Genomic DNA, 18,456 nt, shown 5'->3' on the forward strand with positions numbered 1-18,456 from the left:
TCATACCCTCTAATTTTCAGATAATTGGCAGTATTTAGTTGTTCTTTCTCTAAAAAAAATTTTTTTTTAAAAAGTACTTATTTTTCTATTGCTTATTTAGGTTCTACTACAACTGGACATACTATGAAGATTAATATACTAGGTAAAATGATTACAAAATTACTGTTACAAATAAGGAACTCATCTTACATTAGTATCTCATTTATTTTCACAGGTTTCAGACTGAAGCAAAACATCAACGTCTCTATGTAAGTTTTGAAAGCTTCTAGTTCTAGCAGTTATTATGGTCTGTGTTATATAACCAATGAAATTATAACTAAAGTAGTTTTTACAAACCAAGTCAGTTAACTCTTGTTTAATTTATTTTATGGTTTCATTCACAACAGTTACCTCCCCAAGCACATAGTACACCAGAGCATAAACTGTCAGCTGTTAAAAAAAGTCATCTGTAAGTTGAGAAAGAGTTGCATTCAATCTTATTACAACATGAGCACCTGTCTTGTGGCTAAGAATTTTGCCAATGTTATTTTGGATGATGTACTAAATAATTACCAAAGAAAAAGTTATATTAAACATTCAGTTGAAATGCATGTATTTAAATGTTAAATTAAAAGCTGCCACGTTTACATAACAATTAATAATTAAATAACTACAGTTAGCTTTACAGTTATTAATTGAAGCAAATTTATAGAAACAAAATAATTTTTTTTTAATTTTCCAGATCAAACAGTTCAAAGTTCATGGAGTATGCTCGTGATTATTTGGTCCGAGGCCAGCACAGACATCATACTTCACCAACACAGAATTTGTCTGGCTTGAACCAATCACCCAGTAGATATACCCATATGACCTCACATCATGGCTTGAGTCAATCGCCAAGTAGAATTTCCCATATGACCTCTCAATATGGCTTGAGCCTATCGCCTAGTAGATATACCCACATGACCTCACATCATGGCTTGAGCCAATCACCAAGTAGAATTTCCCATATGACCTCACATCATGAATGCCCTCATGGACATTCTTCTATCAGCTCAGGTTCATGGTCACTCAACTCATCAGTGAATCAACAGCCATCGATGAACTCTTCCTTCTACTGCCCACATGACAGCTCTTCCTCTTCTTATGGGCAGTACTCCTCTTCACTCTCTCCCTCTCGTCCTCAAGCCAGGCTGTCGAAATCCTTTGCTGCCTGTCCACATTCATCATCCCCATTGTCAGCAACGTCAACACTTTACAGGTCATGGTCTGCCAACTCTGCGACCTCGACCTCTTGCCCACATGAACCTTCTCTTCACTTCCAGCCAGTGATAGCCAACTACTCGTCTGCCGCAGAAACAAATAAAAAGATGTCTCCATACTCATCACCATCAAACACTCAAGGGAGTTCATTACCAATGACAAAAACAGACCCGACCAAAAGTCAGACAGTAGCCAAGACAAGTGAAGCAGCAGTCAGTGGAGGTGTCACAGTCCCACAAAGTGCAGATAGTTTAACTGGTCATGAGCCTCTAGCCACAAACAATGCAGAGACTTCACAGTCTGACTTCAAAGCATAAAATATTTTACAAACACATTTTCTTCAGTGTCACTGAAATAGAGTTAAAACAAGAATTTTTATTTAATCAGTTATTAGATAAATACCAAACAATAATTAATAGTTAAGACCATCAAATTTATAAAAATAAAGAAAAAAGATTCACAAAATTAAATAATAGCAATGAAATAAAAAATCTAAAAAAGCCTGGATACAATAGAAATTAAATCTTACAATGTTTCAGTGCTTTTACCATGTCTTGCTATCATTTTGATTGTTATATTTATTCTTCTTATTTGATGGTTTTAAAGTTACCAATTTGAGACCAACATTCCTTGATCAGCAACCAGTGGAGAAACATCATGGTCTACATTGTTGAACTCACACATACAAATATTGAACTGTTTTCCTGTTTGTTGATTTGTAAGCTTATACATCTTTTGATATGTATGTTGATTTGTGCTGTTGTTGATACCATTCTATGACATCTGTGATATTTATTTCATGCATACATGCAAATGTACATACCTATACCTAGAGTCTGTGAGAATGTATGCATGAAGAGTTCATTCATTCATAGAGATACAATCACTACACTAGTTAGAACTTCAGTTACAATGAGAAGGTTAGATAACAATTTCCTGTCATGTTTTTACTTAAAGTCAAATGAAGAAATACAAAATATTACAACACTTGTACATCAACATTGCAAGCAATGTAAATACTTTCATATTTAAGTTTTAAAACTTCTAATGCATGATATAAAGAATGGACAAGAGATGTTCAGGTAGTCAGTAGCACTCTACTGGAGTGGTTTTAGATTGACTTTCATGTGTTGTATATTGTTTCTTAGTGTAAATGTTATGCCTTCTTAGATGTATACTTCCTGAATGGGGCTAAAAGGTCAAATTTTTTTTTTTTGTTTCTTTTCTTATGCAATTTGTCCAATTTTTACTTTTACCATATTTTTATTTCTATTTTCTGCTCTTCTTGAATGCTGATGTAAAGGGAAATAATTTGAAGGGAGATAAGTTTGTTTATACATTGACCAAAGGTATTTTTCTACTTGACTGTGATGTGCAGCATAAAAAAAAAACTTTTTAGTTTTGTTGAGTCCGTCCTTATAGTCACTCTTTTTAATGACATTGTATTACATAGGATGCTTGAAAGTATTAGTATACAAAATGTATCTATGTAGATAGAACATTGACAGCAATACTATCTACTGTTTTAAAATCCTCTCCCCCCCCCCCCCCCAATTTATTTTTACTATTCATGGATTGTTCTTGTCATTAAGCCAATTTGTTCTGTCATTTAATTCGACTAATTACAGACTGTTAGTAATGCTCAGGTGGAAAGGGGGAGGCACTAGTACATTGTTTTAAAAAAGTCTGTGTCAGTGGTCTCCCCCCACATTGAGTTTGCATTATGAAAGTTGAACTTGTGTGTTGTTAGAACTCAGGGTTATGATGCATGGATAAATGTTTGTAAACACTCATCATATATGTTGATTCTTCACAAAATCTTTCCTGTCTCAAATGTCCCAATCATCACAATCAAAATTATATAATCTGTAAAAAAAATATATTTTGTAGTTCTATATCAGCAATGTATGTACATTTTAAGATACAGACATCAAGATATCTGAGATATTCTTCATGTAGTATCTCTATTGAAGGAACTTCTTTCATGTATTAGAGAACAAATAATTCAATGAGTTTGTTGATACTTCTTCTAACATCAAACCTAGAGAGTCAGTTCCTGGAAGAGGCAGACTTTGAACTAGACTGATCAATAGGAGACTTATGTAGTCATAGGAATTTTTTATGCTCCAGTGTTTTTTAAGGAAATCAATATTGTAAGGCTGTGTCCAGATATAGCAGTCTCAACTCTTCCTTGAATTAAGAAAAAACAACTTGCCACTTAATTTTATTGTGTAAATTATTATTTGACATGGATATTATCTTATTTATTTGAAATCTTATTTATTGGTTATCATCATATTTTTATATTGATCAGAGCTGCATTTCTTTGTATCAGTCAAAGTTTGACCAAAAATAAAATAGCATGAAAGAAAAAAAAAAAAGGTTTCCTTCATGTTTTAGTTATAAAAAAAAGTTTTGTCAATAAATTTTGTAAGATATTATTTGTTTATTTTGTACAACTATATCTGACTGAAGTTGTTTCAATTTCACTTAGTTGCTAATTTGACTCTTTCTTTGCAAAAAGAAATGCTTTGCTGTAAATAGGCATTTTTTTTTTGAGTTGGCAGCTCTTTATTACCAACTAGCATTAGAACGGCTAATTTAGCAACGTAAAACGAAATTAATGTATTTAGTATAATTTATTCTTATTTATATTTTTTTTTGTGTGTATTCATGACTTGAATGGATTGTATGAGCTATACATAATGGTTTCGATTTGTACGTTTGGTGTGAGTTAGTACAGCGAGAATGAACAATTTGTCTTCTCTTCTTATGCCATTGCAAGTGTATATAGTTAATATATATTAATTACAATTAACTTTGAAATGTGTATAGATTTTATATAATAGTTTTCATGATTTATAAATAAAATATATGATATATAACTGTAATAAATATATTTATACATTATTTTTCGAGTGTCTTCTCATAGATGTAACCTTACTTATATAAATATACACACGTTACGGCCAAGACTCGAAGTGTGGCCAGTTCGCGAAGTCTTATCTTATACAATACATCTACTTTGGCGGGTACTGGCCAATGCCAGATGTGCTGATTCAAGACTGTCTAGTAACCTGTGCAGCAGTAGGTTCCTTTGTAATATCGGTTTGGTTTTGCTAACATCCTAAAACAAATACTTTGCATTAGCATTCTCAGCCCCAGGAGACAAAGACATATTACTTAATTTGAAAAAAGTAGACAACATGGGAGATATAGAAGTACAAGAAAAGGGAATCCAAAAACTATTAGCAAACATCAAAGCGAATAAAGCGTCTGGACCTGATGTTATTCCAGCTAGATTACTCAAAAAACTAAGCAATGAGCTAGCACCAGTGTTCAAAATACTTTTTCAGGCATCTCTTAACTAGGGCAGAGTACCAAGGAACTGGAAGGAAGCTAATGTCACCCCCCTATTTAAAAAAAAAGGAGAAAAATCTGACCCAGGAAACTACAGACCAGTATCACTTACCAGCATCACATATTTTTTTATGTAGCGACATTATAAACCAAGTAGCAGGCCATAATGTCCTTACTCCATACCAACATGGCTTTAGAAAAAATAGATCATGTGAAACACAACTAATAGGACTAATTGATGATTTTTCAAAAGGTTTAAAGGATAGTGAGCAAATAGATGCTATCTTACTAGATTTTTCCAAGGCTTTTGACAAAGTTCACCTCCATAGTTTGCTTAAAAAAATAAAATATTTTGGCATTGACGGTCCATTGCATCAGTGGATTAAAGATTTTCTGATAGGGAGAGAACAAACTGTAATAATAAATGGCTCTAAATCAACACCAATAACAGTAAACTCAGGTGTACCTCCAGGAACAGTCTTAGGTCCACTACTATTTTTAATTTACATAAATCAAATTGTATTAGTTCAGGAACAAAAGTCAGATTATTTGCAGACGATTGCATAATATATAGAACAATAAAAACAACAGAAGACACAGACATTTCAAATTGGAGCATGTCTTTCCACCCAGAAAAATGTCAGCTATTAAGAGTAACAAAAAAGCTAAAACAAATTAATTCCACTAATCTTATTCATGGTATACCAGTAACATAGACTAAAAGCGCAAAATACCTAGGTGTTATAATAAATGAAAAACTGTCATGGAATCCCCATAATGATAAAACTATCAAAAAATCAAACAAAGCATTAGGGTTTATTAAAAGAAATTTCTATAAATCAAATTAGAACATAAAACTAAAATGTTGTTTAACCTTGGTTAGGCCAATAATAGAATATGCATCCTCTGTTTGGGACCCCCCCCCCTCCCAACTCAAGGAAACATTAAGAAACTGGAACAGACACAAAATAGAGCAGTCAGATTAATAACAAACAAATATTCACATGTGAATAGAGTAACACCTTTGGTAAAATCACTAAAGTTAGAAAGCCTTCAGGATAGAAGACTTAAAAGTAAAGTAGCAATTATACATAAAACACTGAACAATAATCTTCAAATACAAAACTTAATAAAATACTCAGAAAGACACAAAGATAAATGCACATTCCTAGTTCCATATGCTAGGACACATTGTCGACACATTGTACAAATGCTCCTTCTTCCCTAGCGCTATTAGAGCATGGAATGGGTTGACTGAGCTAGCAGCTAGCCAGGAAAACCAGTGACTTTGCAGAATTTAGGTCATTGGTTAATATGCATGATTGAATACATGACGCGTAGCGGCGTAGGACGTAATAATCTTTTTGAAGTAACGTCTGTATTATATGAGATAAGGTAGTGAAAATCCGACATCATAATATTTGATGATGCAACGGCTACTTTTTAAAAATCAATTATGCAAGCAGTTTTTTCATAAAAAATACGTATTTTTGCAACTATTCACTATTAATAGTAACAAACACTATAGGCTTATTAGTAAGGGAGATGATTATTTACAATTTTTAACACATTTATGCAAATGGTTTTAGATTTTTGGTCATTTTCTTTTCTACAATTGTATTGCTAAGTTGTGTAAGTTCTGTCCTACTAACTACTACATGTACAAAAAAAATGATAACTTTTTTTTAAAGAGAAAAAATCTATTTACTATACAAATAAGTGGAACATAATTTAAAACAACAATTACTAAGTACTTTTTCATATTATTGCGTTAACTGCAGAATGTGGCAAATATCCACACATTAAATTAAAGGAATTTTATTAAATTTACGATTTTAATTATTTTTTATTCTTCGCATAAGATAGATTGACCCTTTACAAAATAATTAGATCAAGTAGATACTCATCATAAGACATCAGTTAGGCCATGTTCACATTTAACTTCTTCATTTTCACCTCTCCCTTGGGGCACCACACAGGATCTGTCAACCTCCTTTCTCCATTCTTCTCTGTCATTTGCCTTTGATAGAATTTCATTCCAATATTCTTTCTGAAAATATTGAAACCTGCCTTTTTACCTGCCTTGGTGGACCACTTCGGGGGCCGATTTTGAGTTTGTGTTTCCACATAAACTGTCTTTGTAGCCTTGTTTTCACAAATAAATAATTGTTCAGTTTCAACTTGATCCGAATGAGAGTGGGAGAAATAAGGTATTCAAATTTTTTTACCAGACAGAGTGAGTTGATATTTTTGTAAAAACTACGCCAGCCCAAAACCGACGAACTCGCTAGTGTAGATACAATTGAGCAATTGTTAATGTTTTCTTATGAACTCGGTCAAACTAGTTAGGGTCCAACACTAGCTATGGCCTGACTAAGATTACGTTCCTCTGTTGGAGTTCAGACACTACGTAATAGTTGCATGTTAGGAGAGAAAATCAACAGGCCATTGTACAAGACACGTGATCTTAATAACAGTCCGGCAATGTTAAAAGGGTCGTAATCGGGAATGATTCCTTTAAAGATGACGCCAGTCAATCGACAGTTTACCACGCATAGGAGAACTTGGTGGGGTACAAACAGATAGACGAAGCTGAAAGTTCCAACCAGAGACGCAACCACTAAGTCATTACAATCGACGATGTAATGGGTGTGTAGAAAGGAATTTAACACAGACAGGAGCACGTCTGCCAGGATCAAGGGCTTCAGAAGGAGGATCTTGGAGTCTTTGTGACCAAAGCTGCGACAGATATTGATGTTCAAAAAATTTCCCCTAAATCCAAAAATACAGAAAATTTGAGCCAGAACAAAATAGATGGCGGAGCGAGCTGAATGAACAGTTAGGAAATACTCTTTGCCTACAGCAACTGACTCCATGGTGACATCCAAAACTACAGTCACCTTCATCTCTACTGCTGCCAACTCCACGTTTACGGCATACAGATTTGTATTCCGAGCCAAGTTTCTCAAAGTGTAGGCCCTCTTGTGTTCATCCTTCATTTTTGTCAACCTTTACATTTGTATGTAATTGATACGTTGTTCTTGAAGTTTTTTAAAAATCAATATTTAAATTCTTAGCCCCAAATAAACTTCATCAGTTATTCCCTTCTTTTCCTGGGTCTTCATGTATCAAAGTCTACAATTAAATTAAAGATTATGTTTGGTGATTAGGTGCAAAAGTATAAAAATGGAATAGCTCGTTTTTCAAATAATATTTATTAAGTTATTTAAATAGGTCAAGAAAAATCTACATTAAAATATTACTATAAGAAAAAATAAGATACTTTTATTGGTCCAAACAAATGGAAATTTAGTTTGATTACAATTGTATTCGTATATATCAGTTTGATATCGAGCATTGTTTCAAGCTACATGCAGTAGAAACTCATGAACAAACTTTAACTTTGAAATAAATCACTAAAAAGTCTTGACCTTGGATGATTTCCTATTTACTATGTAATGACATGTCTGAACGGGATATATTTACACACTAGCATGTCATTGTTAATTACATACATTTGAAAACATGGAAATGACACATTTAGGCTGATGACAAGACAGTTATACATGTTGGTAGATGTAATCTTGTCTCAGTGAAAAATGTTGATGAGTCGTTTTGATAACTGCGGGCGAAATCTGATAATAAATTGTCGTAATTCAAACGACACTGAGTGTATAATAGGACGAGAAATAAGATAAATACCAGGGAGGCCATCAATATTACTTCTTTTTTTTGTTTCGTAGCCTCGAATAAATAAAAACTAAGCATTCTTTTTAAAAAACATTCTAGAAAAAAAATGTCAGTACTACAGACGGACAGACATTTCATACATAACTAATAGCGTCTTTTCCCCTTTCGGGGGGCCGCTAAAAATTGACCAATTAGTTAATTAACTATTGGTTATAAATTTTTTTGTTGGTAAGAAATTTACCTTGACTGAAGTGGTGGTATAAGCTGAATTAGTCCCCTTTATAGATCGTAGCTCTGCATTGTAATAAACAATATATAACTCTACAATCTTCTGTGGTCATACGTAGCTCACTATCAGAGTGGTTGGCACCTCAAACCGATGAGGCGTGAGTGACGAGTTCGAATTTCCTCCCTTTTAAAAAAATAATGCTTTTAAAAACCAATGACGATAAAATTCCCCCCAGATACCCTTTCCTTCCCCCCCCCCCTCCCCTTTCCAACTGGTCCAGACAAGTGATAGGATCATAGCGTAGTGAGAAAGTTAAAAAGCATGAAATAGCGCTAAACAAAAACAATTTGAACAAGATTACAAAGAGAGTTTGTGTTACACAAACTCATAGGCGGCCCCCGTCGAAGTCGGATCCCTGTCGGATCTGCATATTCGCAAATAATATTCAAGAGGTGATTTAATTTTGATGTAAAATGTTTTACACGTTTCGGATGTTCCTTCAGAGTTGAAGATAATTACTTCCTAGTCCAAACCTCCCGCAGGACGACGGGGGATGGGAGCGGGCAGGGTTTGAACCCTGGGCCATCCATAAATCTGAACGACAGTCCAGCGCGCAAACCGCACGACCAGGCAGCCATCCGATGGTCAAAAGTAATAATGTTTCAAAGATTCATTTGCCGTAAATTTAAATTTAAATTTAATAAAAAAAAATAGTAGATTAGTTTTAGTATATTAAAACATTACAATATTGATCAAAACGTTTGGAAATGAAAATCTACACTTTTTTTTTACACTTTAAGTTTAGAAATTGAAATTCTACATCTTAATTTAGTCTATTTTAGTCTAAAGTAGATCTAGAAATTCTAGATCTAGACTCTAAAATAATTTTAATTAGAATATAAATCCAGATCTAGATATACTGTAATAAAAATCTAGATCTAGTTTAAAAAATCTAGATTAGATCTAAATCAAGATATCATTCCTTTTTTAAACGCGAGTCACATAACGAGGCTTAATAAACATTACTATACCGAGTTCTTTTTTCATTTCATTTGAAGAATTAATTCCATATAACGTCAGAGGGAAAAAAAACACTACGTCACACGGCCTAGCTAGACTAAAAATCGCCTTCATCTATAAGAGCCATTTATCGAGTGTTCATAGACTTTGGTGCACCGAGTGCGTTCTTTAAGCATTTCATTTAAAGAATTCATTCCATATGACGTCAAAGGAAAAAAAAAAACACTACGTCACACGGCCTAGCTAGAATAAAAATCGCCTTCATCATTACGAGCCTTTTATCGAGTGTTCATAGACATTGGTGCACCGAGTGCGTTCTTTTAGCATTTCATTTAAAGAATTCATTCCATATGACGTCAAAGGAAAAAAAAACACTACGTCACAAGGCCTAGCTAGACTAAAAATCACCTTTATCAGCACGAGTCATTTCTCGAGTGTTCATAGACATTGGTGCACCGAGTGCGTTCTTTTAGCATTTCATTTAAAGAATTCATTCCATGTGACGTCAAAGGAAAAACAAACACTACGTCACACGGCTTAGTTAGACTAAAATATGTTTTCATTAACACAAGCAATTTTTTCGAGGGTTAATAGACATTGGTGTACCGAGTGCGTTCTTTTAACATTACATTTAAAGAGTCCATTCATATGACGTCAAAGAAAAAAAATTCCATTACCTCACAATAGGCTAGTACCGGTACCATAAAAAAAAATGTCTTTATTTACACGAGATATTTAACGAGGGTTCATAGACATTGGTGCACTGAGTTCTAATAGATATTATTTAAAAAGGATCAAAGCCACATTGTTTTTGCGTTTTGTCTGTCAGTCGGTCTGTCCGTTATCTTGATATAAAAAAAAACAACTAAAAGTTATTAAAAATTGATTAACCTTTATTTTACGTTTCAAAACATCGCAATAATTTTTAGGTATGAACACAATTGAAAAGTTTATATAATAGATTGTTCCGGATGTTTGTATAAATAGTAAAAGAAAAAGAGAATTTCAGATAAATGTAATACCGTTAATTAAATTTTTTGGATGGTCTCGTATAAAAATTAGATGTACTACAGCCACGTGGAGAGATTTTCATACCTTACTTTGGTGTTTGGATTCTGTTTTCCTTAAAAATCGGAACATAATATTAACGATAATTAGATTTTTTAATGTTTTAGGTAGAAAGTTAAATGTACTGTAAGAGAGTAGTGAGTTAAAATATTTTTCATAAAAATCCGTAAAAACATTATTTCGTAAATGAGAAGATTATTTGTTTATTAATTAGAAGAGGGAGTTCAAACAATTATTTGGCGTTAGTAGATTCTTAAATAAATTCGGAAATTTCTGGCGACGATTTGTAAGAAACAAAATCCGGAACTTTCTTTATCGATTACAAAACTTCTATGTTATGTTTTACAAGAAAATTAAATGTCTAAAAAGTAATTTTCAGTAATCAATTCTAGTAAATTACTTTTTTTAAAAGCCTTATGCGATTTCAAACAATCATTAGGCATAATTCATGTTTTATAAAACAATATCCGGAACATTTTTACACTTAATGAAATATAAGTCAGTATAGAGATTATGATTTAGCATTAATATGCTATTTACATAAAAAACGGAACAACATATTATTGATAATGTGTTTTTGCAACGTTTAAGCATGGAAATTGAATGTAATATAAGTTAGAAGAGCAAACAAACATTTGTTGGCGTTGATTAGTTTTGCACAAAAAAATCCGGAACAATCAATTTTAGATACTTAAAACTATTGAGATGTTATGGGAGGAACATTAAAGGGTAAATCAGATTTTCAATAGCTTTTAGAGTTCTAGTTTTTTAAATCTAATCGTGACGGACAGACCGACCAACAGACAAAACGCACAAAAATAAGCTTCTTTTATTCGGATGGGGGCACTAAACAAAAAATAAATAAAATCTGATTTTTAAAAAAAGTTTAAGGAATTGGTTTAGCACCTGATCATGTTGCGACGTTACGCTACTGCACGAAAATCGCTGCATAAAAAGTCCATTTAAAAAAATGTGCGTGATATTTACATACAAAGTGCATTATTAGCCTTTATAAACAAACAGAAATGTTTTCTTTTAATTTTAGCAGCTAGTTGACTGTAAGGGAACTCGGGTGAGTTCCTTACTACACTTACATATGGCTCGATAATCTAGGGTATGATTCTCAATTACACTTGTCAATACTTGCTTAACTCAAATACGAACACTTAGTATACATCAACTCTAACTCCTTATATTCACGAATATCGATAATACTTTAATACTTAATAAAGCACACAATTACATCACTCTTATGAAATACACAAAACACCAGCACCCTACTCAGACCAGGTCAGCTCTCCAACTGCTTGACTGACCTCTAGAAACCTAATTGTCCCCCCTTGAAAATCCCGTGATAAAAACAATTCACACACCAACTAATAAAATAAACAAACACACACACAATCTCACATCTTACACACCCACGCTCTTGACATCTCCCCCTTACTTCCCCTAGATTTTCCCTGAAAGTCTATATTATGTACACTAAAAAAAATTATTAATGACATTGTTGAAGTACAACATGGTTAAAGGAAATACTACTCAAAAATACACAGTACATCTTACTATGTTTACATAAGTAATTTGTTTCAATTCAACAAACTACACCCATGAGTTTAAGTATGAAATAATGAATACTTTGTTTCTATGCATCAACATTAATAAAATACATGAATTATCTTTCCATTTCCAAACAAAACAAGTTCATCAATAATAATGCATATGTAATAATAAAACTAATAATATAACTAAACTAATCTTCATCTGTTCCACTTGTCCAGTTCCTTCTCTTGTGACGTCAGGTTACAATGTACTGTTTATTGTTTGTAAATATAGAGCTTAAGACTTGACTTCCGATGCTTCTCAATACTGGATGAGACGACGCGTCTTGTGCAAAGTACAATTAAAACACAAAGAGATGAACAGTTCAGTCAATTTAATTGAGCAATAATAATAATAGTAGTAGTAGTAATAGAAGTAACTTCTCTGACGAGACGATCATAGTTGAAAAAGTTCAACGTACATACTGGATTGCTGAGACGTGCACAGTCTGAAAACGTTACAATACCAGGTATGCTTCTGACAGAGACAATAATGTGAGTTCAAACTGTCAGCCTAGACAATGGGTCAGCCCAAAAGTTGTCTGTACCTTTTATGTGCTGAATTTCAAAGTCAAAGTCCATAAGGTATAATATCCATCTTGCAATACGAGCATTGGTGGTTGCAGACTTGAGATACTTGAGATTCAGGTGATCAGTCCAAACAATGAACTTACGTGAATACAAGAAGTGTTCCAACTTCTTAATTCCCCATGTTAATGCTAACAACTCACGCTCCATTATGCTGTATTTACATTCACGTGGGAGTAATTTTCTGCTGAGGAAACGGACAGGATGCAATTTTTTTCCCACGTACTGTAGAGCAGCAACTGCAACAGCCTTGTCCGAAGCATCACACTGTAGATAAAAACATTTATCCGGATCAGGCAACATTAAAATGGGGTGAGAAGTCAAGTATCTTTGTATACGCTCCAATGCAACCTCCCCCTCCACAGTCTTAGCAAGGTTTCCTTCTTTGATTTAGGGTACCGTAGCTGCAGAATCTTATTAACATTGGAATTTTCAGGCTGAAGAAAGCCTTGGCCAATCTTATGGCCTAGGAATGTAATAGTTTGGAACCCAATTAGTAACTTGTTAGGCTTAACAGTAATATTGAATTCTCCTAACCTCTTAAGCACTTGTCTTAACGAGGACATGTGACTCTGCCAATCAGTGTTGTACACACAAAGATCATCAAAATAACAAACAACTTGTTCTAAACCTTTTAGCACTCTACGCATTGTTCTGTTAAAGAAACTAGGACTGTTTTTTAAACCAAATGGGAGATATTTGAATTGATAGTGTGCATTAGGTACTTTAAACGCTGTGTACTGCTTACTACTCTCTTCTAATAGCACCTGCCAGTAACCTTTCGTTAGGTCTAATTTACTAAAATATTTGGCATTCCTTAGTGTGATAAATAGTTCTTCTTGATCTGGTATGACTTCTGCATCAAATTTTGTTATGGAATTTAGTTGCCTATAATCAACAACTGGTCTCAAAGTTCCATCTTTCTTTTTGATTAAGATCATAGGAGATGCATAAGGCGATTCACTCTCTTCAATAATATTCATGTTAATCATCGACTCAATTTCCTCTTGTAGCCTTTGTCTCAATGCCATTGGTACATTATAAGGTTTTAAATTGACAGGCTTATCCGATGTTAGAGTTATTTTAAAGGGCTCCACTTTCGCTTTTCCTGGTACATCTGAGATTACGTGTGCGAAGTCTTCAAGGAGTTTTTCAATTTCATTTTTCTGAGTTTGGTTTAAGTCTTTATTAATGGTTATTGCCCTTTGGTTTATTTCTCTATTTCCATGGATCATTTCCGGTAGTTTTAATTCTTCTATCTCATTATCAATGATTTGCCCTGTTTCATCATGGTCATATTCATCCACAACTCCAATAAATGCAGCAGACAAAATGTTACTTTTACAGCTACTGTTGGCAACATTGTTACTTGTTACTTCAACTGGGGTATAATATTTGATTAATCTGTTTACATGAAATATCTTTGATTTGTTTCCTTTCTTTACTATGTAATTTAAGTCTGATAACCTCTTTTCTATCTTGTACGGGCCTTCCCAATATAATTTGAGCTTATCTCCCTTTTTTGGTTTCAACACTAATACCATTTCTCCTGTATCAAAACTTTTTTTTACAGTGTTTCTATCATATAGTCGTTTTTGTTCTTGCCTCGCTATGTCTTCATTATCACATGCAATCTTAGCTGTACTTTGTAGTCTTTCTTTTAATTCCTCAAGATATTCAAACAAGTTAGTGTAATTAGTGTCAACTTCTTTTTCTTTGGTCATAAGTTTCTTCAAAATTGCCATCGGCCCTCTAATTTTTCTTCCAAATACAAGTTCGTAGGGTGAAAATCCTGTTGTATCGTTGGGCAGTTCTCTTATAGCGAATAATGCCGAGGCTAAGTATTTGTCCCAATCTTTAGATCGTTCAGAACACAGCTTTCTTAATATACTCTTAAGTGAACCATGTAGGCGTTCTACGCATCCATTCGAGGCCGGGTGGTATAGCGAGGACTTGATTATCTTCACATTGAAGAATTTACAGACTTCTGTGTATAAATCTGAACCATATTGAGAACCATTGTCAGAGAGAATGGCCTCTGGAAAACCTATCCTAGTGCAGACCGAATATAAAGCTTCTATCACAGTAGTTGTCTCTATGTTTCTCAATGGTACAGCTTCAGGCCATCTGGAGAATGTGTCTATTATAGTTAGGATGTATCTATGTTTACTTTCTGTCATAGGAAGAGGTCCAACCAGATCTATGGCGATTTTTTTAAAGGGTACACCTTGTCTGTCCATCTTCCCCAGCACTGCTTTACCAGCTCTCCCTGGAACTTTTGCTCTCTGACATGGGTCACAGCACCTTACTAACTGCTTTACATCTTTGTCGACCCCTGGCCAATAAAATTCAGAGTAGATACGAAGTTTTGTTTTCTTTACAGACATATGCCCTGCCAGTGGTGAGCTGTGGGCGTTTTCCAGTATTAATTTACGTCTGCACTTAGGAACAACTAAAAGATCTTTAACTACTTGAGGTTCTGTAAGGGACGTAACTCTCTTGTAAAGCAAGCTCTTCTTTCTGACAAACATAATACTTGCTTCTTTAGTCACTTGTGTTGTTTGCTCGTTGCATTTTCTCCATAGTGGTGCCAGAGTTTCATCTTCTTGTTGTTCCTTCTCTAGACTCCCTTCTATACTTGTTCCTATGATTGGCGTCTTTACTTGAGTTTCTTCCCTTTCTTTGTCCTTCATTCCTCTAGTCTCTACGGCTGAAACAAACAGACCTTTCACATTGCCTATTAACACATCAGCGACCGGCTCCGGAAATAGCACGACGATGAATTCTCCTTTCAGGTAAGGTGTGTCAAGCATTGCTTTTGCGGTTTTGTATCTAAATACTTGCCCGTCTGCTAAGCACAAGGAGCATTTCTCTGGCAAAATATTTTCTTCATTGACAAGTGACTCTCTTACGGCGATAACGCTACAGCCGCTATCTCTCAGGATCGACGCCTTTCTTCCATTCAGCTTTCCTTCTTCTATGTTTAGCGATCCAATGGACTTGTCGTTCATAATGAAGTTAGCCACACTTTCTGGATTGTGGTAGATCAGATTGCAAGTCCCTTGTCTATCAGGCAATTGCACCACGGCACATTCGGCTTGATTGGAGTAGTTCCTTCTAGTATCATTCCTATACCTTCCTTGGTTATTCTGGTACATTCCATTTCCATAGTTGTTTCTTCTGTTGTTAACTTGGTTGCTAAATGTGTAATGTGGCCTATTCCATCTCCCTCTTGCTCTGTTGTACGAATTATGATATCGAGGTCTGATGAAATTTCTTCTGGGCTCATTGTATTCAATGTTTGGCCTGATATAGTTTGCTCTGCTAGGACTGGTTTGGTAATGGTAATTTTGCCTATTCAATTCTCTTCTGTCACTCACTGCGTTGGCCTGATAAATTCTTGATTTCTTGAAAATGCTTTTACTGGCGAAGATTATCTTTCTGTTCTCCAACAAATCAACTAGCTTTTCCAACGACTCAGGTTCTTTATCTAGGATCTCTTCTCTTACCTCCTCGTTTAGGGCACTGAGTATAGAGTCTTTCAATATTAACTCCTCCAGCTGTTCAAAGTTCCGTTCTATTTTCGCCGCCTCGCACCATTGTCGGAAGTTCTTTTGTAATGACACAAAAAATTCTCTTGGGCCATCTTCAATTGGGACAGTCTCATGCCATCTTTTCCTGCAGGCTTCCTCCGTCATTCCCACATAGTCTAGGAGCTCTTTTTTTATCTTCTCGTAGTCAGTGCAGTCCACTAATCTTCTCTGTGTCAGGAATTGCCTTAGTTTAGGTGTTATTTTCTCCTGCAGCTGTGCCACCCAGTCTTCTTCTAGAACCTTGTCTCTCCTAGCTGCCATCTCGAACATGTCGAGGTAACATGGTAGATCTTCTGTTGTCATGGCAGGGAAACCTTTACTCAGTCTTGGTCTCTGGGCCGTGACTCCGGTTGTCGCGCTTGATTGTGTTTTATTTTTTTCCTGGGCAATTAGTAAGTCAAGTTTCTTCATTTCTCTTTCGTGTTCCCTTTCTTTCTCTTTCTCCTGTCTTTCTTTCTCTTTCTCCTGTCTATCTTTCTCTTTTTCCTCCAATTCCAGTTCCTTTAATCTTATCATCTGTTGCAGCTTGGACATTTCTCTTTCCTCCACCCTCTCAGATCTTTCTCTTCTCTGTTTCTCTGCCTCACTCTCCTTTTCCATGTTTTACTTTCTATTCCTTATAATACACAGCACTCAGTACGTTTGCTACACTAAGTTTTACAGAAAATTTTAAAATAACAGTCCTAGTATTTCTTTTACCTTAAATTACTACCTTAAGAATAGTTATAGTGTTTTATTATACATACAATAAGAAAATAAAATCAATCCTAATTTTGCAGAATATTTTTAGTTATACAATAGATTAGGCAAGTAAATGATCAAGACAGAAAAATACAAATTGAAAAAAAAATGATCAGATTATTAGATTCAGATAGGAAGTTAGAATACTTTGATTTAAAGACTCTTACTTTTATAGCAAAAATTGGAAACGATAAATTTAGAATAAGATGACTGAAGCCTAAAATTGAGAGGCTAGTATGACAGCAAAGAAAAAAAAAAGCAGGAAAATATATGATAGTCAAATTGAAACAAATTATAATAGAAGCAAGAAAATAGAGACTAGAGAGTAGAGGGTTCAGCTACACGAGAGGTAACACAAATCACTTAACTTCCACTCCCTGCACGTGATCCAACCTGTCCTCGTGATGCAACTTCGGGCTGTCGCTGTCCTCTCTGTACTGGTACTTCAAACCACCGCCGTTCCTCAGGCCAAATCAAGGGGCATAACACATGAGGAAAAATGTTTTAAAATAGAATGAGTGTCAAATTAACAACAATATAACATGTAGAACAATATTTGTAAGTTTAAGTACATCAATAACATGAGGAAAATGTTTTAAAATAGAATGAGTGTCAAGTTAACAACAATATAACATGTAGAACAATATTTGTAAGTTTAAGTACATCAATAACAATTTATAACTGCTCTACTTATACAATTTATGCGACGAGAGGTCCTGGTTTTCTTTCACAAGAGCCCCCAACTGTAAGGGAACTCGGGTGAGTTCCTTACTACACTTACATATGGCTCGATAATCTAGGGTATGATTCTCAATTACACTTGTCAATACTTGCTTAACTCAAATACGAACACTTAGTATACATCAACTCTAACTCCTTATATTCACGAATATCGATAATACTTTAATACTTAATAAAGCACACAATTATATCACTCTTATGAAATACACAAAACACCAGCACCCTACTCAGACCAGGTCAGCTCTCCAACTGCTTGACTGACCTCTAGAAACCTAATTGTCCCCCCTTGAAAATCCCGTGATAAAAACAATTCACACACCAACTAATAAAATAAACAAACACACACACAATCTCACATCTTACACGCCCACGCTCTTGACATTGACCAGAAAAAACGTCTTTAACTATTATTTGTATTTGTTGTAAACATTTCCTGTACATTTTAAAAATATATTTGACTTAGTGATACTGAAAATACACAAAAATTGTCCATCTTTGTTAGCATATTGTAACATTGCCTCCCTTACATTTACGTAATTGTTTTAGAATTGGTGTATTTTTATGAAAAAATCGCTTGCATAAT

General features: G+C 34.4%; 1 protein-coding gene across 1 annotated transcript in view; it reads left to right on the forward strand.

Moving 5' to 3' along the window:
- LOC106080249 (uncharacterized) overlaps positions 1 to 4,146 on the forward strand; it is a 133,346-nt gene extending 129,200 nt beyond the window's left edge. The window contains exons 31-33 of the mRNA XM_056023480.1: positions 215 to 248; positions 387 to 448; positions 722 to 4,146. Coding sequence (XP_055879455.1) covers positions 215 to 248; positions 387 to 448; positions 722 to 1,559 — 934 coding nt within the window. The 3' untranslated portion in view covers positions 1,560 to 4,146. The remainder of the gene's footprint in view (positions 1 to 214; positions 249 to 386; positions 449 to 721) is intronic.
- Positions 4,147 to 18,456: the final 14,310 nt, after the last annotated feature.

Source organism: Biomphalaria glabrata, chromosome 3 (assembly GCF_947242115.1).
Source record: "Biomphalaria glabrata chromosome 3, xgBioGlab47.1, whole genome shotgun sequence".
In the NCBI taxonomy this organism is placed as follows: domain Eukaryota; kingdom Metazoa; phylum Mollusca; class Gastropoda; family Planorbidae; genus Biomphalaria; species Biomphalaria glabrata.